This window comes from Strix uralensis, chromosome Z (assembly GCF_047716275.1).
Source record: "Strix uralensis isolate ZFMK-TIS-50842 chromosome Z, bStrUra1, whole genome shotgun sequence".
Taxonomy (NCBI): domain Eukaryota; kingdom Metazoa; phylum Chordata; class Aves; order Strigiformes; family Strigidae; genus Strix; species Strix uralensis.
This window is the reverse complement of record NC_134012.1, coordinates 1399410-1421552: the sequence shown is the minus strand read 5'-3', so window position 1 is coordinate 1421552 and position 22143 is coordinate 1399410. Positions and strand designations below refer to the sequence as shown.

The following is a 22143-nucleotide window of genomic DNA, read 5'->3' as shown; positions in this document are numbered from 1 at the left end:
ATACAATGTAGACTCTATTTGCACCCGTGCAGGACTAAATTACAGATAAAGTTACAGCAAATTTGTTTTCTCAAAAAAGCAGTGAGGCCTAATATCCCTCGAGTAATAACAGCCTTGTCTTTCATTCAGAAGTAGGACTGGAATAATTTTCTCTCAGAAACAACCGTTTCTCCCCGCGACAATGGAGCCGTTCTTGCGGCGCTGAATGGGAGGCGGCTCAGCTTGCAGGTGCTGGGCGGGGAGGCGGGAGGGCGTCTGCCCGGGCTGTGGTAGGTAACTCCGCCGCCACCCACCACCCATCTCGCCGGCCGACGGGCTCCTCCGCTCCCGACACGCGAAGCAGCGTGCCCGAGCGGATCAATAATTCATAGGGTTGTATCTCGCTCGTACCGATGGAACCAAGGTAACTAATAAAAACCTGAAGCAGCCTAGGAACAAAGCAAAAATGTCTCAAAAGGTTAAAAAACCACAACCCACACCCAAAGTGATCCCTGTATGTGAAAGGAATACTGACATAATAATGACCTACCAGCGCACTAAAGTTATTTTCCAAACATTCTAGCTAATAGACTGTGATGAATAAATAACTTTTTAATGTGTTTCACTGGAGTTGCACTAGGGAATATTAACATCCAGTGTTAAAAACACCATTCAGATTGATGTGAGGCTGTAATGCTATGAAGACAGTGACATAATACAGAAACAAAGCTCAAAAAAGATATTAGATTAGTCACCTCTTCTTTAAAACAAATCACTCCAAAATGTTTCCATGTTTACTTCCTACAATATTGTGATACTATCCTAAAAGATGAAAATGAAGCACATTTAGGGAATAAGCATTAAGTGTTGTTAATGTGGCCTTACGCTGTTAATCATTATCTTGGGAAAATTATATTGTGTTTTATATACTAATACTATGACATTTTTATTAACTCATAATCCCTCTGCTAACAGTGGTGCTTTAAGCAAGTAATAATTAAGATGGCAGCAAATATTAAAAATACCTACTTTTAAATTTTTCAGTCACGTTACAGGGATACAGTATCTACTGGTACTAGAGATTCTTTAAGGGAAAACAGCAAAAAAAATATTGTATACCAAGCAAAAAATACTCTTTCAGGAAAACGGGCTTAAATAATCATTAACAGTGTCCCTTACAGTACTGATCACCCATCTTCAAAGGAATTAGCTGATTTTAATTATTAAAAATACGCTTTTCCTGGAAAATGGAGGTATTTGTCATTGGAAAATAGAGTTTCAGACATGTACACCTGTGCCTTCTGGTCTGAGGTAAGGAAGAGATTTTTCCTCTCCCTTATAAATGAGCACCAGAAAGAGACAGACCTCAGGAGAGACGGAGCGAGAACAGAAATATCATACAAGCTGACTTTATTAAGATGAGAATACTCCAGAAAGGAGCATCTCAAGCTACACAGACACCACGCACTCGTATACTTAAAGACTGAGGAGAAATATACCGAAACAGCAGAAACTTGTGCATTAGTCCTGCCAGGGCTACTATTAGAGATTTACCTTCAGCTTAACATGCTTACCCCTCAAGTTATGATTTAGAGAAGATGCACTGAGTGCAGAGAATCACAGATATGTATTCACAGTGGCTGGATTTTTTTTTTTTAATCATAGTTTTCCCAAGTACACAGTGTCACTTCCTGTAGCGATGAATGCAAAATATGTATTTAGTATATCAAAACAGAATTAATTTTATTAATTTTTGAGCACATTTCTTCACTATCTTTTTATTTTTTAATGGGGTTAGGAAGTGTCTGTCTCTGTTCATTAACGATCAGTGTCTACTGACGGAGGCCAGTCAATTAGGACTGGAACACAGGCACGTCTAATCACAGCTACTATACGACTGTGGAGAGAAAATCGTGTCTCCTATTCAGTCGGTGCTGCACGCTAATTGCCCAAGAAGTTCCAATTGCATAATACCAGTTTTAACAGATAACTCTTCAGTGCTAACAATAGCTGTGAGAGCAGTGGTCAATCTCAAATAAACAAGACTGAATTATGCCAGTTTATTGCTTCTGCAGATCAGTGGGTTCTTCTTAGAGTACTTGTCTCTCTGGGAAGCGGTTGGTATCTTGTAACTTCAGAGCTACAGTAATTGTGCAGATGTTATTCATGGAAATGCACAAACTCCGACCTGCCATGCAGTTGCAAGTCTATTCGGGATCAGCTGCAGCCATTTGGCTTACAGTTATTAATTTTTTTTCACTTCAGGAATAACTCTGGTCACAACTTTAGTTATCTCTACTGGATAAGTGTTAATACTTATTCTGGAATAAATAAAATCTACCAGTGAAACCAAAATCAATTATGCTTTTAAATTACGTCTCCTTGTTCACTGTAAAGTAATGAAGATATTTGGGGCTATAAACACTCATTATTTTTCTTTTGAGAATTAAATAAAGTAAAAAAAAAGAGAAAATCCGTTTCTATCAAACAAGTTGCTATAAGGGTTACAGGCTTTTTACTTCAAGGTGAACTGAAATCTGAACTGAAATTCTCCTTTCTTGCAGAAACTAAATCACTTACGCATGACACTTGGTAAAAATTTAATATTCTGCCCACACTCTGAGTGTTTCATGTATTAAAAAACTATCTAGACAACATTGTTTCTTGTATTAATACTTAACTAAAAGGATCTTCAAGGCAATTTTTGCTCCTTTTTATATTACTGTGACCCGTACAAAAAGTTACTGTGTGAGATAGGCCATTGCAAGCACTCAACCCTTACCAATAACATGGCTAAGGCCACATGAGGATTTTCTTCACAACTTTGCAACCATCGCTTTGGCTTTTAATTAAGAAATTTAAGCAAATATTCTGCCTAGACAGTAATCTGCTGGATGCAGCCTTGTCACCGAGATCTGCAGCCGCTGCCTCGGGCCAACACCCAGGAGGGAAGGGTGAAAAGCACCTGGAAAGGTAGTTCAGGGAAGCATCATTTTTCTGAAAGAATGGATTTAATCCTAGTTCTTCAGGTATGGAAAACAACCTGGATGGAAACAATGTTTACCCTGACTAAACTATACAATAAAGATTACATTAATAACGTGCTGTGTAACTCGTGCCTAATTTAGAAGAGAAACAAAAAAAATCCACCACTTGTAAACTTAAGTGTTCTTCTGTAACATCGCTCTTCAGTGATTTGTCCCCTTGAAATTAAGGTGGTCCACTCAGTACACAAAGAGACACATTACCCCGAGCAACAGACAACTTCTAGTGCTACTGCTTCTTCACACCCTGCCACAAGGAAGCTTCCCTAACTGTGAAAATAAGCAGCTTTCCTAGTTTAGTTGCAAACGCCCAGTTCCTTCATAGGACTTTCTGACACAAACCTGAATGGAGTTTAGGTGAAATTAAAGCTTCCTGCATGGAAAGTCCACCTCACGTTGAGGAGGAAGGCAGAGGGGCCACAAGAAAGGGGACAGCAGAACGACACAGACGTTTTCCACTTTGATATCCAACTGTCCTGAGGGGAACAGACTAACCATTCATTCTCCCCACCAGTTCTGCTGGGTTTGGATATCGTCTTCACCACTCACCAGTTATATCCAAGTGGGATGCAAACTTTCAAACTCCCTCTGGTCCAAACCACCCGTTTTTGGAATGGGAAGCATGCAGCATCTCTCTTTTGCCAAAAACGTAGGGTAAAGCTGCATGTGGCAGACAGTCCCACTTTAGGAAGAAAGAACAAAACTCCCCATGTAACTTCTGCAATGGTTACTTAGGGGTGGTTTTTTACTTTGAGGCTTTACTTACAACAGCAATAAAACCAATTACTGTTAGTCATATAACATGTGCAGCACTAGTAGAAACAAAATACAGTCTAAGAATTTTTTATATTAACAGTCTAGATTTCACATTCTGCAATCAAAACTGAAATTATAAAACTGCACGTTAAACAATATAAGCTGCACAAATATTTTCATGATGCATATTTGAAGGTACCTTAATTGTTTTCATTCCAGTAAAATCCAGCGTATTGAAAATCACTTGTTTTTTCTTAATTCTTCCACCCAGGCACAGATGCTTACAGTATCACCTACCAGCTACACACCTACTAAACATGCGACTACTCTACAGGGATAAAGGCACTGATGATTCCTGAAGGACCATTAGGAAGAAACTGTTAGCTTCCATCCAAACAGGCTGTCCTTTTTAAGCCTTTTGCACATCTTATGTTCAAAATCTTTGAAACACTGTTTCTCTGTTTGATTTTTCTTACTTGGGCTTTTCTCACTAGCATGCAACTACCTGGTTATTGCTTCTTTCTTTACTATACTGGGACTTTTTGCCAAATACTACATTATAATATTTTAACTATTGAACGGCTCAGTAAAATCAGTGTGTCCCATAGTCCTTCCACTTCAAAGCAAACCATTATAATACCTACCACTGCTAAAATAAAAAGGGAGTAAAACACTCTTTGTAACATGATTTTATAATGTGTTGGTTCTCATATGACTCATAACTGAAAGATGATGAAAAAGTAAGATATTTTACAATCCACCCATGTGCACTATTTAAGTAATGAAAGTTTAAATGGCCAAGATTTCCTGCAATGACTGTGAAATACCAACTCGGGGAACTCAGTGATGATAGTGTACACAGCTACTTTCTCCTTAGAAAACCATTACTAAATAATTATCCAAATTTAATATCAACGCTATCTGAAATCTTTCAAGTGCCAAGTTTTTTATTCAGGAGAGTTTTGTGCACTCAAGAGGAAAGTGAAATTAAGAATACATGATGCAATGCCATGCTGGGTCCAACGCAACCCCCCTGCAACTCTTCCAGCAACACCAGGTACCTGGGGATCACCTTGAACGTGACTTGTGCTACGGGAAACGTACCGCAGAGCAAGACTGAAACTCACACCAATGGGCTGCCTCCATTTCTACCCACATCACTGCCTTAAGGGGAAACCTAAGCTTGCTTTTAGAACTTTTTAGGCAACACTAAATACTGGACAGTGATTAATAGTTGTTGCTGATTTCTATAATTTTTGATCAGCTATGTTTTTGTGCAACAGATCTTTTGGTGTATCAAGCTGTAACAGCATTCTAAAAGCTTTGCTAATCAAATACTCTCACTGCAAAGTTAGTTGTCAGTGTTCTAAGTAGGGGGAAAATAAGTGGGAAGAATGGTCTGGCAGTGAAGGGACAAGTCCAAGACTTGAGATTGCCATGCTCTGTTCTGCTGTGTATTTCCTGTTTGAGAAATCATAAAATAAGGAAAGTATTTCCCCACACTGCGTAGGCATTTTTCAGATTGAACACTTTAAGATGATGACGAACTCAGAATGGAGTCTAGGTAAGTACCTAAACCAGATAAGCAGGTAAAATAAACACCTAAAGGAGCAATTAAAGTGCCTAACGGTAGAGCCGGTGCCATTTGAGACACCTTGGGGTGGGTTCCCCAGTCACCTGACGGTGGTGGCAGAAGTGACACAGGGCTGAAGACAGACACGTGCCCTCCTGGAACTGCAGCTGGGCGGCACACAGGATGCTCCAGATTACTGAAAATAGCACCAAGTCTGCACTTGGGCAATGAATCCCGCTGCTAAACTGATTTAGCAAGTAGGCATTCACTCCATAAAGAAAGTAAAATGAAAGTGATTTTTTAAAAACAAAACACTAGAAGAAATTTTAAAGTATATAAATATTGCCCAGTCCTTCCTCGTATCAGATTTGCAAACACACGTGTCAGACACAAGAAGTGGATTGATGACACCAGCTATTTCCACACCAGCATCATTACTGAATTGCTATAGTTAAGTACAGAGGGGTTTTTTAATCACTGGTGGTGCTGGTATGTTCTTTAGGTATGAATGGTTAATGGATCTCAGTGGTCATACGCACCAGGATCCGCTACATTTTTTTTCTTTCCCATCTCACTTTCTAAAATCTGGCACACAGTAAAGCATTGCAGAAGCTCAAATCCCACTGTATTTTTGCAGCAGTCTCACATTAGTTCTGCTGTTCTATAGAAAATCAGGAAAGAGGAAACAGGATTTAGATCACTTTTTTTTTTTTTTTTTGGGTCTGCTTTACTTCTAAAAGAAACAAAAGCACAGCAAAGCAGTCTACTGTATGCTCTTTCCTGCTGGTGAAGATACAGCTGACAAAAAGCTGAAAGACTCTTGCACATGTGTGCAACCTGCATCAGAAATGAATCTTGTACCTGGCCTTGCCACTGCCATGTCACTTTACCTCTGAAAATCTCTTTTGAGATCAGGCAGCTTTGACAGCAACAGGAATTTTTGGAAAGGCTTTTTTAGGATGTAAGAAGTTTTTGCAGCTACCTTAGCAGCACCAATTTCTTCCACTTTCAAATTCTAGACAACAGGTGGCAACGACAATCTGACGCTCCACTTCACCCAGGTTTAGCAAAAAACAATTTGAAGGTATTTGTACGTTATATCCTCATTATTGGCATCAACAATGGCAAAATCTACACGCTCTTAAATATATCTGCAAAATTCTGATTCTCTTACAATTACAGTGTGAGAAAAAAAGGAAAATATTTAATAACTAACACAAGTGCATTCCCACTCTTGATGGAACCATATCAGGTCTCTCCCAAAACACAATTTCTGTCCTTCAGCTTTGAGTGAAAGCTGCTCCTGAAATACACAGTAGCAATAATTTCCCTTCTTAATAGGGAAAAGCTAAGCAAGTTGACAAAATTACTTTACTGTCTCACTTCCTGCGAGGGACCAGCTCCTTTTCCTCCTGTTTCCTTCTCAGTTTCAATGAATTAGCATGACACCACCACAACTAAATGGTGTATGTGCAAGAGAACTAACGCTTAATCAAAGGCTAGGGACGGTATTATGTCATTTTCACACATGAATTGTGTAACGTTAGAAGACAAAGCGAAGGTGAGTTAGACCTGACAAATGACTTGGATGCAGGGTGGGTCGTTTTATCAATATTTCAGAGCCTAAGAAAGAAAAGTATTTTCTATGAGGAGGCGTACACACGTATAGAAGGATCCAGAGGAATAACAACAGGAATAGGAGAACATGTTCATAGAAAGCTTTAATTTGAGGACACAGCAAGAAGTATGCGTGATTGGGTGAGGGTACTCTGCTTCCAAATGAGAAGGGAAACAAGTTTATTTTATGAGTAACAGTTAAATGTTCAAGCAGGCAATTACAGTGCTTTACTGAGGCCATTTTGGGATACCAAACACTTTGAAGATTATATATTCCCTCATATTTCATGTTCAATGTACCTCTAAGTAAAATATGTGGTTCCCTTTAGTTACTCAGTTATGAATTGTACTTTAAAGGCAAGGGGACATTTTTGATAATGCACATCTTAAACTTTTCATTAAACTACCAAATTTAAATTCTACCTTTTTGTGCACTCTGACATTTTTGTCTGGCATTTTCATTAATTTTGCGACATACATAAATGTAGCTGAAATGTTAACTGATCAATACTTTGTCTCTCTCATGTAGCACTAGAGCAAAGCTCCCCAAGGACCACGTAGCAGTACAGAAATTAAATGTGTAAAATATCAAATGTTAATGTTAAACACAGCAGCACTTACTGTATAACGACTGAAAAGGCTAAAAGAATTCCAAATGGACAGATGGTAGCACAAATTATCTACAATCACATTTAAAGATTAAAGTTTGTCCCGTAAAATAATTCATTGACTCACGTTGAAGTGTGTCCTTTTACTGATAGCTCGGTTGTCCAATTATTTTTGTGCTCATTACAGTGAGAAATGACAGTATTGGAAAAAAAGAGTGTACACTTTTTTCCCCCTACGTTGCACCTACTGACATCTGCAAGAACACAAATGTCTGGTCAAGAAGCTGATGGAAATTAGGCCCAATTTAAAAGACATTTCAGTGCCCACAGTAGATTAATCTGAAGAAAAACCATCCCCTTTTGCATACTCTAATAAAGTTCTGCCTGAAACATACCATATTAATTATTGAATTAAAAAATATATAAAAACGATCTGCTAAATAATTCAAAGGTCTGTTTTAAATACAGAAAATCATGTGAATTTACAGCAAAGGCTCTCTCTACGTATTCTATTATTTTCCATTGCATTTAGGTGCTTAAGAAGCATAAACACAAGCACATAACACATTCCCGATCAGCCTCTAGATATAACAGGGCTTATATGGGATATAATAGAGCTGTTCTGGAACTGAAACATTAATTTAACATTGTTGCTATACATTTCCTTTATTTAACAGGAAATAAATGTGAAAAGAAGGAGAGAGGATTGAATCTTCTGATGGTTAAAATCCAAAGTCACCTTCTAGCCAGATCAACCTATGTTTCATGAGCTATTTACAAAGACCTTTGAATATATGAAAAATAACAGCTAATAATACATCACTGTTATAACAGCATAAAAATATAAAAAACTATGTCTGCGCAGTTATTCTTCTGCCGTGAATTACTGAGGCACAGAAAAAAAAAAAAATTGGAAGTCAAAACCTTAAGCCATTCACACAAAATCCCCAGTGAAGGCGATGAGCTTACAAAGTTCAACAGGAACAGGTAAAATACTGTTTAGTTGAGGAAATGCGTAATTAAGAACACTGAAAACTTAACTTTTAGGTTTCTGTACTAGGTACAGCATGGGCAACACTGGTCATGTTGCTGGTACCTTTGGACAGATTTGAGAAAGAACCATCCTAAACCTTCAATAAAGCATTTCCTTTCCTAAAATGTCCCAAATAATGTGAAGGTTTGAGACAGTTAAGTTCTGGAGTACAAATAATCAGCAAGCCCCTTCAACGAACACTTTAGTCTCGGCGGCTAATATGGTGACTCTCCAAGAAGAACGACTTTGAAAAGAGCTGCAGTGAACACTTCAGTGTGCAAAGATCACCAAGCAGACAACTGTAGCTTGTTATCGAGTCACCATATTAATCAATTAATCTGTGGGTTTCCAAGAGTAGTCCTTCTTTCCTTCACATTAATTACAACTAACTTACCGCATTTACGAAAACTGGGCTAGTCTGTCAGAATTTCTTCACTTGTGGTCTTCTGAAACTGTGGCCCCATCAGAAAGCAAAGACATGGGGTGAGGTACAAGAAAAGGGCACATGCAACTCTAACGCCAAGAACCTGGGGCAGGGGGAGATCTGCAAAACCAACCCTCACATCTGTAACTTGTGTGAAATGGCTGTAAATCTGTATCAGGACGTTATCCATCACAGTACATCTTCAAATCCAACAGGAAGGAAGAAATGGTTAGTTTAAAAGTTTACTTCTTGTACGTTATTTATTAGTCTGCCTACAGAGCTGGAAACCTCCAGAATGGCCTATTTCTCATCTCCTTTCTGGCACTGACATTTCACTGTGACATTCTCCAACCTCCGGGAGACAACTTCAAGAGAAGATACGATTTGTATACTAGTGAAGAGATGAAAATGATACATATAAGTACAGCTTTTTTATAGAATCCATTAAATTCCAGCGTAACCTCAGTGCAAGCATAATTCAGCATTACACGTGCAAGTGAATCACTCTCAAGACTTTTCAAGGGCCTCTGACAGCTATGAAACTCCAGAAACCACCTAATCCAAAACTTACGCTCATGACAGAAGTTCATGTAGATTTGACTTGGCTAACAAAAACTTATAAATATTTTTCCCAAGAGAGGGATGATTTGATCCTTGGCCAGACTAACATCAGGTTGAAAAGCACAGGATGCACTTTGGAGGCAGAGCAGGAACACATCTGTGAAGTCACTGCACTGATGCAGACCTCACGTGTCCATAACTACCACAACCACCACTCAGCAAAACAAATACTAAAAACAGACTAAGAAAAGCAGTCTTTTGATACATATAAATATATATATGAATAGAATCAGGAACATGTTTCTACTGCAATACACTGTAACTACAATAACGACATATACTCACTACAGACCTCCCTGCTCAAATTCTGGTTTTTATGTATTTCCAACTACTTCTTATGACACTGAATTTCTTCTATGATCAGAAACAATTACATTTTCACAGCAACACAACTTCTTCCATGGCCACAGCAGTGCACCATGAGGAAGAAATAATTTCATTCACCCCAAAGAGTAAGCTGTCTTTCTATCTCCCTTCTTCCACCAATGACAGGTTGGGTGTTTCAGATCCGTATTACAATCAGATTTGGACAGATGAGTATTTACTAACTGGAGCAGTAGTAGCAACATGAACATTTCGGTTTTACATAGAAACATGAGTTTTCCTATGAAACTGATCATTTTAACCTGAAATACTAACAGACCGTCTTTCTAAATTAAACAGTAGCAAGTATATTCAGATTTTTGCACATAGTGTCGTTACTACAGATGTCAGTAAAAGTATAAAAACCCTGAGAGTTTGAACAACACGTGTATCTCTTATACTCTTGATGAACATTGCAAGCAAGGACCGACAGCTTGCTGCCATCCTTTGACAGGATACAGTGCGGTTTAACAAGTCACTTAGTACAAATTGAGCCCTGCCAAAAGAAACTTCCTGCAAAACAGCATGATTTAGTGACACAACAAAGTACCCCATTTCACTGCTACCATGCAGCCAGCTCCAATGCCTGGTTTGATGACTCCAGATATGAGGCACCTGAGCTTTAGGCGCCCAAGCTAGGAGTACTGTCAGCAGACTCCCTCTATAATTATTCAAAGAAAGACTGAAAACATTCCCTGCTCATATTCATGGTGGAGAGGCTCGTAACTTCAGTATTTCAGCCAACTTAATAAATTTAGATGTTCCAGAAAGTGTGTCCATGCATAAATTTTTACTCCTAGTGGGACTCCCTCAGGCAAAAAACAAACAGGGACTCTGGTCGTGTTTGTAGTTCATATGATTTTGAAAATAAAAAGATATTCATCTGGGAAACACAATATAATCTACAATTATGCTTGGAATTTTCAAAATTTAAGAGGAAAATAAAGGTTAATATTAATGAAGCTAATGTTTATGGAGAAATAGCAGTTTCATTTAAATCACTAAAAATGAATTCACTAAAAAGTGAACTATGACCAGAACTTGATGTCTAAAAGGTACTAGTTTGTTTGCATTAATGATTTTAAAGTTGGTTTTATTCTGGTTTGGTTTTGGTTTGGTTTTTCTTAACCAAGAACACTAAATCTTAGTAAGGAAGAAACTCTGGATTCAGAGCTTTGTCTAAAAAAGTTACAGGCGTAACATGTATTGATATGTAGAGGAGAAAATAGCATTGATTTTATATTCATGGTATGTAAAAGCATTCATGAAATATTCAAAACAAATTTCAGAGTAAATATGCAATATACAAGGGAGCCAAACAAAATTTAACAGAAGTAATGTGTGAGAAGCTCAAGATAGATCCATAGTTCACTGACTGTATTTTGAGTTGTATCACTCGCTTATGTTATTCGTACAACTAGAAAATTATAGGAAAAAAAAACTTTCTAACTTGTTTGTGTGACATTTTAAACTTAATTGTTTGGTGTTTTTTTTTTTTTAAATGAATAAACATGACTTATGGTATCTTCATAATGAAAAGTTTTAAATAAAAAAAATGTCAGACACCGCCCCCCCCCCCCCCCCCATCAACACCGTATTATCTTTCAGCCTAGAACACAAATACACCAGGGTGACTAACAATAATATAAAGAAGATCATACCAAAAAAGCAGCGAGACTTCTTGGGGGAGAATCCCAGTCAAAGCAACTGCTAATGTAGCAGGCGGCATTTATGAGCACCATGATACAACGCTTCATCCGGATAAAGTTTCTTAACAGTAGCTGTTAAAAAGATGAAAGAATGAAAATGTTTCAAAACCCCAAAAGCTTCAGAAGAGGCTCACACCTACAATATTGTCATTCTTCATTTCAGTGACGACTGAGAAAATAACACGTGGAGGTCTCTAGCACACAAATTGAGAAATATAGTTTGAAATTTGAGAGACTTGGAAAAGAGAGAATTTGTTAGTTGTCTCAACTGATATTTGTTGAGTTTAATTCTAAATGGTACACAAATTGTCGGTCAACTTTAAAAAGCCACTTGCAAAACTTCACGAATGATGTTGTTATTAAGATTTCAGAGTTTTATTAAGTAGGCAAGACTTTCCCTGTTATCCAGTACTTAATAAATTTTGGCCTTTCTTAATAAAAAGATGCGGTAGGATACTAAGTTGAAACCATGCAAAATTACTGCTCTAATCTAGTTAAGACCACCTGCCCCCTTTACATTCCATTTTTCCCTCATTTGTGACAAATTTGTCTGCTGTGATGTATTTTGACCACGTTTTTAAGTATTTACCAAAGTAACTTTAACTGCATAAATTCAAACTATACAGAGGTGAGACGTAACAGTGCTGGGCTTTGATTCAGGATAACCCTTAAATCCTCTAAAACGGCAATACACTTGACAAAAAAAATGGTGGATAAATCAGTGAATGATTCAATCTGTGTATTGAGTACATAGAAAACACTAGGTAGGTAAGACACATTCACTCTCGGAAAATGTGGATGTTTTAAAATGCAACCGCATCAGTCAGACATAAAGATTCCCTTTTCCTCCCCGCCCTAAGTGGTATTGTGGTGGGGTATCCCATGCGAGCTAATTTAAAAAAAAAATAACCCAAAGTGGGTATCTAAAGTCTACTCCCCCTGTCATCTGCAAAAAGCACAATGCCATTTCCTGTTACGAAAGTGGGGAGAAGAATGAACCTTGAATAAAAGGCCTTGCTGCTCCTTTGCGGGAATAGTAGTGCAAAATGCAGTTTTAGTAACTGCATTACTCACAACAGTAAAGAAAGAAATATTTTGCCTCTTGAAAACCTTTTTAGTGAAATACATCATATCACTGATATAAAATTCATCCGGCAGGTAATTTAGATTATGCACAGGTCTATAAGCTTTCACCAAAATAAAAACCAGTTTTGAGACCTTTGCTTTTTCACTGCAAACAACAAATACCTTGTTCCCACAGTCCAACCTAAAGCCTAGTTCACTCCATATATAAAATACATCATTTGTGGAACACGAAAAACTGAATCAAAAGTAGTTCAGGTGGGGAAAAAGATAGGATGTGTGTTTAAATATTTTTTAGCAACACATTAAAACTGCTGAGTGGCAAAAATATCCAGAAAAAAAAGAAAAAAAGAAAAGAAAAAAGGTTCAGACATTTCCTACCCACAGGACTCTCAAAAGTAACGTGGAGTTTTAGTCTGTTTTCACCTTTGATTCAAACCTCACTCAACTAACCTATTTAAAATTTGGCTAAAAGAATGCTGAAAGACTCTCTACCCTGCAACAAATGGAGATCTTTTGGGTCAAGGTTAACAGCAAAAATTTATGCAAGACTTAGTTTACATGCACCTGTGCTATAATCTGATATGTGTGGAACCTGATGGTTTCAACTGTGTTCTTATTCACGTATTTCATGGAAATTAAGCTTCAATTTATAGAGGAGACACAATAAACCCATGTATTTTGTTTCTGCCTTTTCCGACCTATCATATTCTTTTGTAAACAGGTAATGAAAATGTTATTCTTTACCCTCAGCAGTATGATACCAGATATTTGGATGTGCACACTTGATATTAAGGCTTTTGGAAAGGATTAGTGTTTCCTTACTCTTTACCTGTTTAGACAGTCTGTCTTCCTCTTCAATGTACTTCTGTTCTTTGGGCATTAAGGTTCGTATGCTGGCTTTCACCTGTGCATTAAAATGTGTGTCAATATTTCAGGCTTACTCGCTCCTTACTAATAACACATGCTTCAATTGGCAAAAATTACGAAGTTTCAAAGTCATGGCTGCCAAGCCCGCGACACATAAACATACACAGAGGCATGAGTTGCTGCTCTTTACATTAGCAGCAATAGCAGCAGCAGCAGCAACAAAAAGAGTGGGTGTGCCAGGCAGTGGCAGAAGAGTATTCTGTAGTATACATCAAGGTTTAGAGAAAATGAGGAATGACAGAAATTCTCTACAAATCAGGAACAAAAGCCTTCATGAAACTGAAGTCTTTAGCAGTACAAAAAAGCCAAAGTTAAGACTTACAGCATTAAAAATCACATCTATTTCAAGATAGATGACCCCCTTTGTTGGCCCTGTCAGCTGCTTGTTTTTCAAGACGTAGGCTTTCTGTTCACCATTTTGAATCTGCAGGAAAAGGACATGACAGCCGTCTGTCTCGCGGTCTCCACTGAATACACCCCCCCGGTGACCCCTGACCCCCAGCTGCTGAAACTGACAGAGAACCCAAAACAACTGTGGCAAGTCTGACAAGTACCTGTTCATTACCAGGACCGAGTCTGTCAGGAAAAATTAACTATCATGGGATTCAACATGGCCGTGAATTGAGTATGTTAAAATTTTAGTGTTCTTATTACAGACCTTGGTTGAGAAATGACAGACACAGAGCTGCAAATCTTTTTTTTTTTTTCTTTTTTTTTTCTTTTTTCCTTCCCCCCCCCGCCCCCCGCCCCCCCCCTCCCCCCCCTTCAGCAGGAAAAATTCAGAGCGGTACGTCAGGTGAATGAAACTTACAGACAGCAACGGTATAGCAACTTTGCCTAGAAAGTCAGCGCTCCGATCGCGGTCTTCGTCATAAACTGTCACTTCAAGCACCGAGTGGATGTCTTTAATATTGCTACAAAGGGAGAAGCACACACAGAAGACAGGAGTCACCTACACCGGCGGGTACCAAGGACAAAAGCCTGAAAGGTTAGCAAAACCAGATACCCGTCTGTTTTTCCAAGCCATGGCAGAGAACAGAACTTAAGTAAAGGAGGTGTCCCTCCCTACAACCGAAAGGCTTCCTCGGGGCTGTGGCGATCGCTGGCTCTCTCTGCGAGGCTTTCCCAGCAGAAGTTTTCCGAAGGATGTTGCTTTAAATCTCCTACCTGGGGTTTGCGCCGCCAGAGCTGCGAGGAGAGCCAGCGCTGGGGGATTTACAGCCGCCAGCAGCAGGACTGAGAGCCGTTAAACACTACCCCTTAAACGCTGCTATCCTTGCAGCCATTCCTACTGCAAATGCTGTGAAATCTGCAGGTTTGTAAATGAAAATAATTACGAGCTCCACGAGTCCTCGCACTGAGAACAAGCTCTTTAATTCTGAAACCCTTGCTTAATTACAAATACACAACAGTCACGACAACAAATTCAGAACAAACAATACAAAACGATGCATTTTTCAGCTACTACTGTTTTTTGCCTGTGAGCTATTAAACACTCCACCACCTTGCACAACAAATGTCACTGTACATTGTGAACTCTCAAGTGAAAAATTCACATCGCTTATTCAGAGAAAAAAACCAGAATTGTTTGAGAGAACTTATCTTTGATCAAATGGCTGATCCAGGAAATATGAATTCACGCAGAGCAGTTTAACTTCAGTAAAATATATGCCTATAGACAAAACTGGATTGCTGGACCAAAATTAATTATCAAATCTGAGCATAAATAAAATAGTCAATGAAAACATACATAGAAGAGAGGTGAAAACTCTCCTTGAAGGCCTTTTGAGTTTTTCTATTTGATTCCTGATTAGTCTTTTGTCCTCTATAAAAACAGGCAATTTCTTATGCAGAGAACACTGTCGAGCAGTAGAGGTTGATTAGTTATTGGCTCTATTTGTAGATAATTAAAAATAAATTAATGAAGAATTTAGAGTACCTTTGCAGATACATAAATGAGAACTACGTTAATAAGCTAATGAGAAGTAGAACTGCTGTGAGAAATTTTCTTTTGTTCCGAGTTCACTCCTGAGAGCTCACTGCAGGGCAAGAAAAGCTACGGATGCCAAATATATGAATGACAAATTCGGAAGGGAAAAAAAAGAAAATTAAAATTAGACTGAGTTTTGAGATCAAGGGCAAAGTATAGCATTTTCATTTACGATAAAGTGAAGTAAGTGTGCACAAAGCTAACTGGTTTTGCAGTGGATTGCTAGCTGATTTCAGCAGCAGAGAAACCTGCAACTGCTCAGTTTTCTACTCACTGGTGTCACACTGCAGTCAGATAGAACCAGCGAGAAAAAGAAGGCAACTGAGCAAGAAAAATAACAGGAACATTTTGTTCGTGGAAGACTTTTTTCTGTTTTGTCACAGCCTTTTACTGTCTTCGAAATAACAAAAGGATGAAAAAACCCAACCACATCAATTCCCAAAAAACTTTATGTTTAAGACCGTGTTTTACCCAATAGCAGCATTGTAGTAGTATATTAGATGGTATTGTGGGATCTGCATCTGGTATAATGGGAAGAACAAGTGGAAAGTATCTGATCATAATTCAGAGAAGTGTGACTGCATTTAAAATTCCTTCCTTTATACAATTATCCAATGTTTACTGAAGTTAACCACCACATTTTAATGAAGGTCATAATCACAATATCCTTTTTTCCACCCAAAACTTCAGGGACAAATCCAGTGTGACGGATTTGGCTCTTGAAACTCTCACGGAAGTTGGCAGGAGTCTGGAGTGCTTAGCATTACTCATACCTGGTTTCCAAGAAACAGACCTTGTTTTTTTACCTTTAAAATGGTACCCCTTCTCTGATTTTTTTCATGTCTTTAATCCTCAGAAAAGTATTAAAGCTGTTTGGTTTAGAAATGTCAGTATGTCATCACTACCCTTCTTCAGAATCAGCTGTAGATATCTTTGATTCACACGTACATCCCCTTCAAAACACTCCTCCCCTCAAAAAAATCCCCAACCCCCCCCACACACACTCACAAAATCCAAACACCTACAATGTGAAGATCTTGTTCCATTCTGGGTTGAGGTTCTTGTAGACGGTATGCGTCAGCAGTCTGTCATTGTTCAGTTCAACTACACAAAATGGGTCACTTTTACCTGTAAGAGAAAATTTGGAACAAAACTTATGAACTAAGAAAACCCACCGTGAGCAAGGTTTAAATCAAAATTAGTTTCTTTTTTTTTTTTTTTTTTTTCCCCTAAGCTGCATTGTAATTCTCTCAGGAATTAATTCAGGGAAGTCCTATGGTCTGCATTATATTCAAGATGATCATAACAGGCTGTTCATCTCCATAATCCTAAAAGAACATCTTTTTTGTCTTTAAAAAAAAAAAAAAAAGAAAAAAATCACCATACAGACTCTTCTGATGAAAAAACAGCATGTTCATAAAAGGTGCCAAGCACCCTTCTGAGACAGCTAAGAGAACTTTACTTTAATGGTGCCAATCCTGCACTGACTGTAATGATAACATAATTAGAGCATTTTGATATGTAGGAAATGTATTATTCCATATTATTTGTAATAACATAGCACCTATGATACTTATCCAAAGATTACTATGCCCTACATGTTTCACGCTGTACCAATCCTCTCCCCAAAATCAAAAAGCCTTAAAGACAGTGTCAGATAAAAGCCTAACACCAGAGAAAATGGGCAAGTACAATTAAACAATGAGACGATATCAGCTGGAATGATGGGCTGTAGTCTCAGCACAGCAGAAGCTCAAACGTGGTTGAGATTTTTGTATACATTAAATCACAATGAAGTAGCTTTGCATATATTTACACGAAGGTCCCTCAGCGTGAAAGCCACCACAGGAGGAAGTATGAAGATGCTGCTTTGAAAATGTAATATGTAGATAATGGAAACGGTATCCTAGACTGGATATGGAAGTTGATTTTTTTTTTTTAAGCTAAAGAATGAGGAAAGGAAATATGTGTGTGTGCGTGTGTGTGACCCTGAATGTGAAATAAGCAGTTTATAGCCAATGGCTGCAGGTGAGCAGTGCTCAGACACCAAGCAAAGAGCAAGAAAAATCATCCCGACTGAAAGTTTAGGGGAAACACATGAAACTTATCATAAACTTTTTCTTGGATATCCATGAGGCCAAGATTTGCACATGGAAAGGAGAAGAAGGAAAGCAGACATCTGAATCTCATGCTTAACAATAGTTTGTTTGAGTAAAAAAAGAGCTCTCCAAAGAGGCAGGAAGTGAAAGGAGGGAAAATTGATATCTCCAGGGTTTCAGGGCAACCCTGAAATTTCCTGGAAAGGTAAGAAGGTGTTGTGAGGAAGATCTGAGGAAGAGCTATGGTGGAAGGAGCAGTAACACAAACATGAGGGGCATGGTGAGAAGAGACTTGCAATAAAGAGGCAATAAAGGGAAGAAATCGCAGTGTGGAGTAAATTATTTAACTCATATTTCAAATTATGACATTAATGACAACCACTATTAATGCTGGCCGTGACAGAGGGATGCCATCCCTCCTACCTCTTTTGATTTCCTGCAGTAATTGAAGAGAACAACATTTGCCTTCGGCACAGAATACAGGTGTATGGAGTATCTTCATGTAAGGCTACAAATACGTAAGTAGAAAGCTGTAGAATAAATTGCTGCTCCCAGAACCCAAGGGAACTTTGTCTGATGGAAATTAACAACTGAGTTGCATACTGGAGAGTGGCTTGTTCTCGTCCCTGGACTTTCTTTGGACAGCAAAGTGCTTGAAAGTTATTGAGTGTTGGCATTGGCCTTCCACAATCAAATCCAGCACACTAAGCAATTGTATTTCACAATGTCTTCAATAATTCTGTAATGCTTTGTCATGCATTGTAAGACGCCATAAATTGAGTAGCTCAATAGGGCTACATTAATGATATTAGGGAGGCATGTAATTTGTTTCATACCTTATACAAATGACAATGAAATCAATATTTAGACAAAGCTGTCTAGGGGTCACATCTCCCAAACTGCAGTATTGATTCAGACTACATCAGAGGTTAATGTGCATATTATTAACTTTAATGATAAAGAATAATTGTTTTAAACACATTGTGAATTACAGTTATAGTTGAAGTTTACCTCCTCTAGTAAACAATACACCACTGAATCTTTCTCATTAAGCTTGAAAAATTATTAATTCATTAGTCAGCAGAGATGGATATATCACACATCTCAATGTCTTCCTACTTCACCAGCCTAAAAGGTGGTAGGAAACTTAAACATATTTATTTAGGTTCTTTGGGTTTCAGTATTTGAAAAAGAAAGGCCCAGAAGATAGTTAAAACAAGGCAGAACTGACACAGCAGGTGAGCTAGACGATACTAATTTATCTCCCTTTTTAAAGTATCATCAATCATATTTGCATATGACGGTACAATGTGATTTGTGCTTATTAATCGTATACAGACGCAGGAAAATGCACTGCAGTGTCTAAAGGCCACCTCCTGTAAACAAAGAGAAAGTATTTACTACATTCATTTATTTTCTGCATTTGTTGACATGCACTTTTTCAGTGACTCTCCTTATAGATTTATAAGGATATCAATCCACTTAAGAAAGCTAAATAATATGTAACATCAATCACAGAGGTCCTTGATCAAACCAAAGACAGTTTTCAGAAATAAAAAAATATCCCCCTCTCACACTCAACATTTCATCTCTCCTCTCCTCTGTAAGTTGAAAACAGTTCAAGACCAAATATGACAAAAGGAAATATTGTGAAATGGTACCAGGGAGAGCCCAAATATCAAGGATGACAAGTAGAAGTTTCCCAGCTATGAAGATCTCTACTAAGGAACACCGTTTCTACCATATGAGTAGGCTACGCAGTTCCCATATGCAAAGCCCTTCACCATCGCCCATGGGCACTTCTTCCATATGCTGAAACACTCGTAACCAAGCTGGGTATCTGAAAGGCAACACTCTTTGCTGACGTGCTAAACATATGGTATGTGCAAACGTTATTTGGATACCAACCCAAATAAGTGAACATGATCCAGAAAGACAAAGCCAGATCAGTGCACAAGTACTTGGTGAAACTCATATCCATCTGCCATCTTTCAAGTTCTCGTTATTAGAAAGAATAACTGCAATCTTAACTCTCACTGACAGCCACGGCAACCTGCTGCATTGCAAGAGTGTTCAAAATAATGGGATCTTTCCCAAAGAAAGCCTTAAGAGAGCACGGAAATGTTAAAAGATGTCGGCCTTAGGTCTCCTTGGTCTCTAGAAGGACCAAGGAAATTTGAGAATTTACACTATATTATTCAAAAGGAGTACCTTCAGCACAACACATCCTCTTAAGCAAGGGAGCCTCAGATGACCTCTGTCTAGTTAATGCAACTGGCAATTTCAAACAAAAGATAGATAAATGGTTTTCCTCATTTTTATATAACAGAACCACACATGCTCAGAAAAGTATGTGCTGTCCATCTAGCTGTTCTAAAAGTACACTTAAAGACCTCCGATTAGACTTGTGCTGCCTAAGCTCAATTACATCACTCTAAATTATGTTGTCATCTCAAGCACGCCTTTCACTACAGGCTGAACCACCGCTGTCAAATATCCCTATATATCAGCTGTCACGTGTCAAGAAATTCTGCCCAAATCCCTGTGTCTACTGAAGATCCTCCCTGCTCTGTGTCTTTTGTAGGCCTCCAGCTGCTGTTCCAGTGACTTCAGAGGTACCGAAATCTACTGATCAGGACATCCACAAACTTCTGAATGCAGCCCAAAATGTGTGCTCAGTGCTCTGCCAGGGTAAAACGACCACCACCTGCTTAAGGCACTTAAGAGCATGCTCCCAGCACACCGAAACCAGCACTCACGGTTTTGAGTAATCCCATGACCTCAGCGGGACTGACCCCTGTTACACCTAGGACTCTTTGAAGGAATTCGTGATACAACTAGGTAGTCAAAAAAAGTGAAGTACACCTTCCAGCTGACTGAAATCAGACCTGCAGTAAACCTCAATAAGTAAAACGAATCTCATGAATCCATTCTGTTGCTGTAACATCTCATGCTTTTTGGACTCTACTTGTACAGTCCTAAAGGCTCCTGAAATGACAGAAATAAAGAGCTAATTTACATAATACTCATAATAACCTGGAAGGGAAAGCAGCTTCTCTTTTGATGTACCTCCCTCACCTTTCTCCCCCCTTTAGCCACTACAGACCTGGACTATTTGAGAATGTCCCCTAGAAGGAATTCTACTTTGTAATGTAAGTTATCAATGAAAAAAATTAAAGAACTACATATCTTTTGAAGCTTCCCATTTTATTCATCATGCCACACACTGCATCTAGTTTGACAGATATCCTTGTTTGTGCTATGCTGTACTGCATTTAATCTTTAGACAGCTGCCAAGACCAGAGCCCAGACTGAGATTACTTTACTTAGATCTAAGTATTTTACTTCAATCAGCACCGTGTCCCTCATGTTGCACGCTGCACACACATAAATTAAACCATTAGTCTTTCACTTGTTACCTTAATTCTCAGAACTACTGCATGCCCCTGGATAAACTGCACAGCCATCAGCTGAAACCAGCCCAACTCTACAACAGTGGTTAGGCTGCAAAAGAGGCTAACAGGGAACTAGTAAGGTCTTATCTGTTATTCACTTCAAAACTCAAAGTCCCCCACAGCCCAGGAAGTCCTTCACAAGAGAAATGAAGTCAACTGGGAGCTCAGATTTGTTATCTGGATCTCAGAAGGTTGGCTACTTGAGTAATTTTTTTCTCCTGCAAGTATGTAAAATACACTTTTTCATCATAGAAGAGAGACCTAAATAGTGACAGTTTTTAATTGCGTCTCAAAATATTTAGAAAATCAAAACATCAAAACCTCAACATCCGCACAATTTTAGCTCCTGAATCTTCTCAAGTAGCTACAGCACCACATCACCCAACAGTCTTGTTGTGTTTTTCACTTGGAAAAGTTTGGGGAAGGACCTTTCCACCAGTTCAAAGGCCACAGGACTTCCACATTTGCAGATGAGCTGGCTCGCCACGCTGGGACTCCTTGGCAAGCACCAGCGATGTCGGGTGGCTTGTGAACCCTCGTGAACGGATGTTCTAGGGCTGGTGGACCAGTCTCAGACACATGCCACCGCAGCCCATCCTCTGGGCTGGAGGTGAGCTGGACTCTGCCCCGTCTAGTGGGCAGCTAAACCAACAAAATGTTGGGTGCCATCCCAAATTCAACTCCGCAAGTACTGCTTTTTCACAAGAGACTGAATGACACGTGACCAATTCAGATGCGAGTATCTTTTTTTTGTACAAATATGAACTTTACCTGAATATTAGAGCTGTCAAACTGCAACACAATGTAATTCATATTTCTGGGCAAGTTAAACAGATATGTCTTTCAATGGTCCCCGAAG

The 22143-nt window shown here is 38.7% G+C and overlaps 1 protein-coding gene across 10 annotated transcripts in view; it reads right to left on the bottom strand.

The window, feature by feature from the left end:
• The window catches only part of MCTP1 (multiple C2 and transmembrane domain containing 1), a 277441-nt gene that overhangs the window by 83641 nt on the left and 171657 nt on the right, over window positions 1–22143 (bottom strand). For all 10 annotated transcript variants that reach the window (XR_012627081.1, XM_074856034.1, XM_074856035.1 and 7 more), the window contains 5 exons: window positions 16756–16858; window positions 14552–14654; window positions 14063–14164; window positions 13643–13717; window positions 11680–11799 (listed from right to left, as the gene is read on the bottom strand). Coding sequence is in view for 9 of the 10 variants with exons in the window: in XM_074856034.1 (XP_074712135.1) it covers window positions 11680–11799; window positions 13643–13717; window positions 14063–14164; window positions 14552–14654; window positions 16756–16858 (503 nt within the window). In the remaining variant the exon portion in view is untranslated. The remainder of the gene's footprint in view (window positions 1–11679; window positions 11800–13642; window positions 13718–14062; window positions 14165–14551; window positions 14655–16755; window positions 16859–22143) is intronic.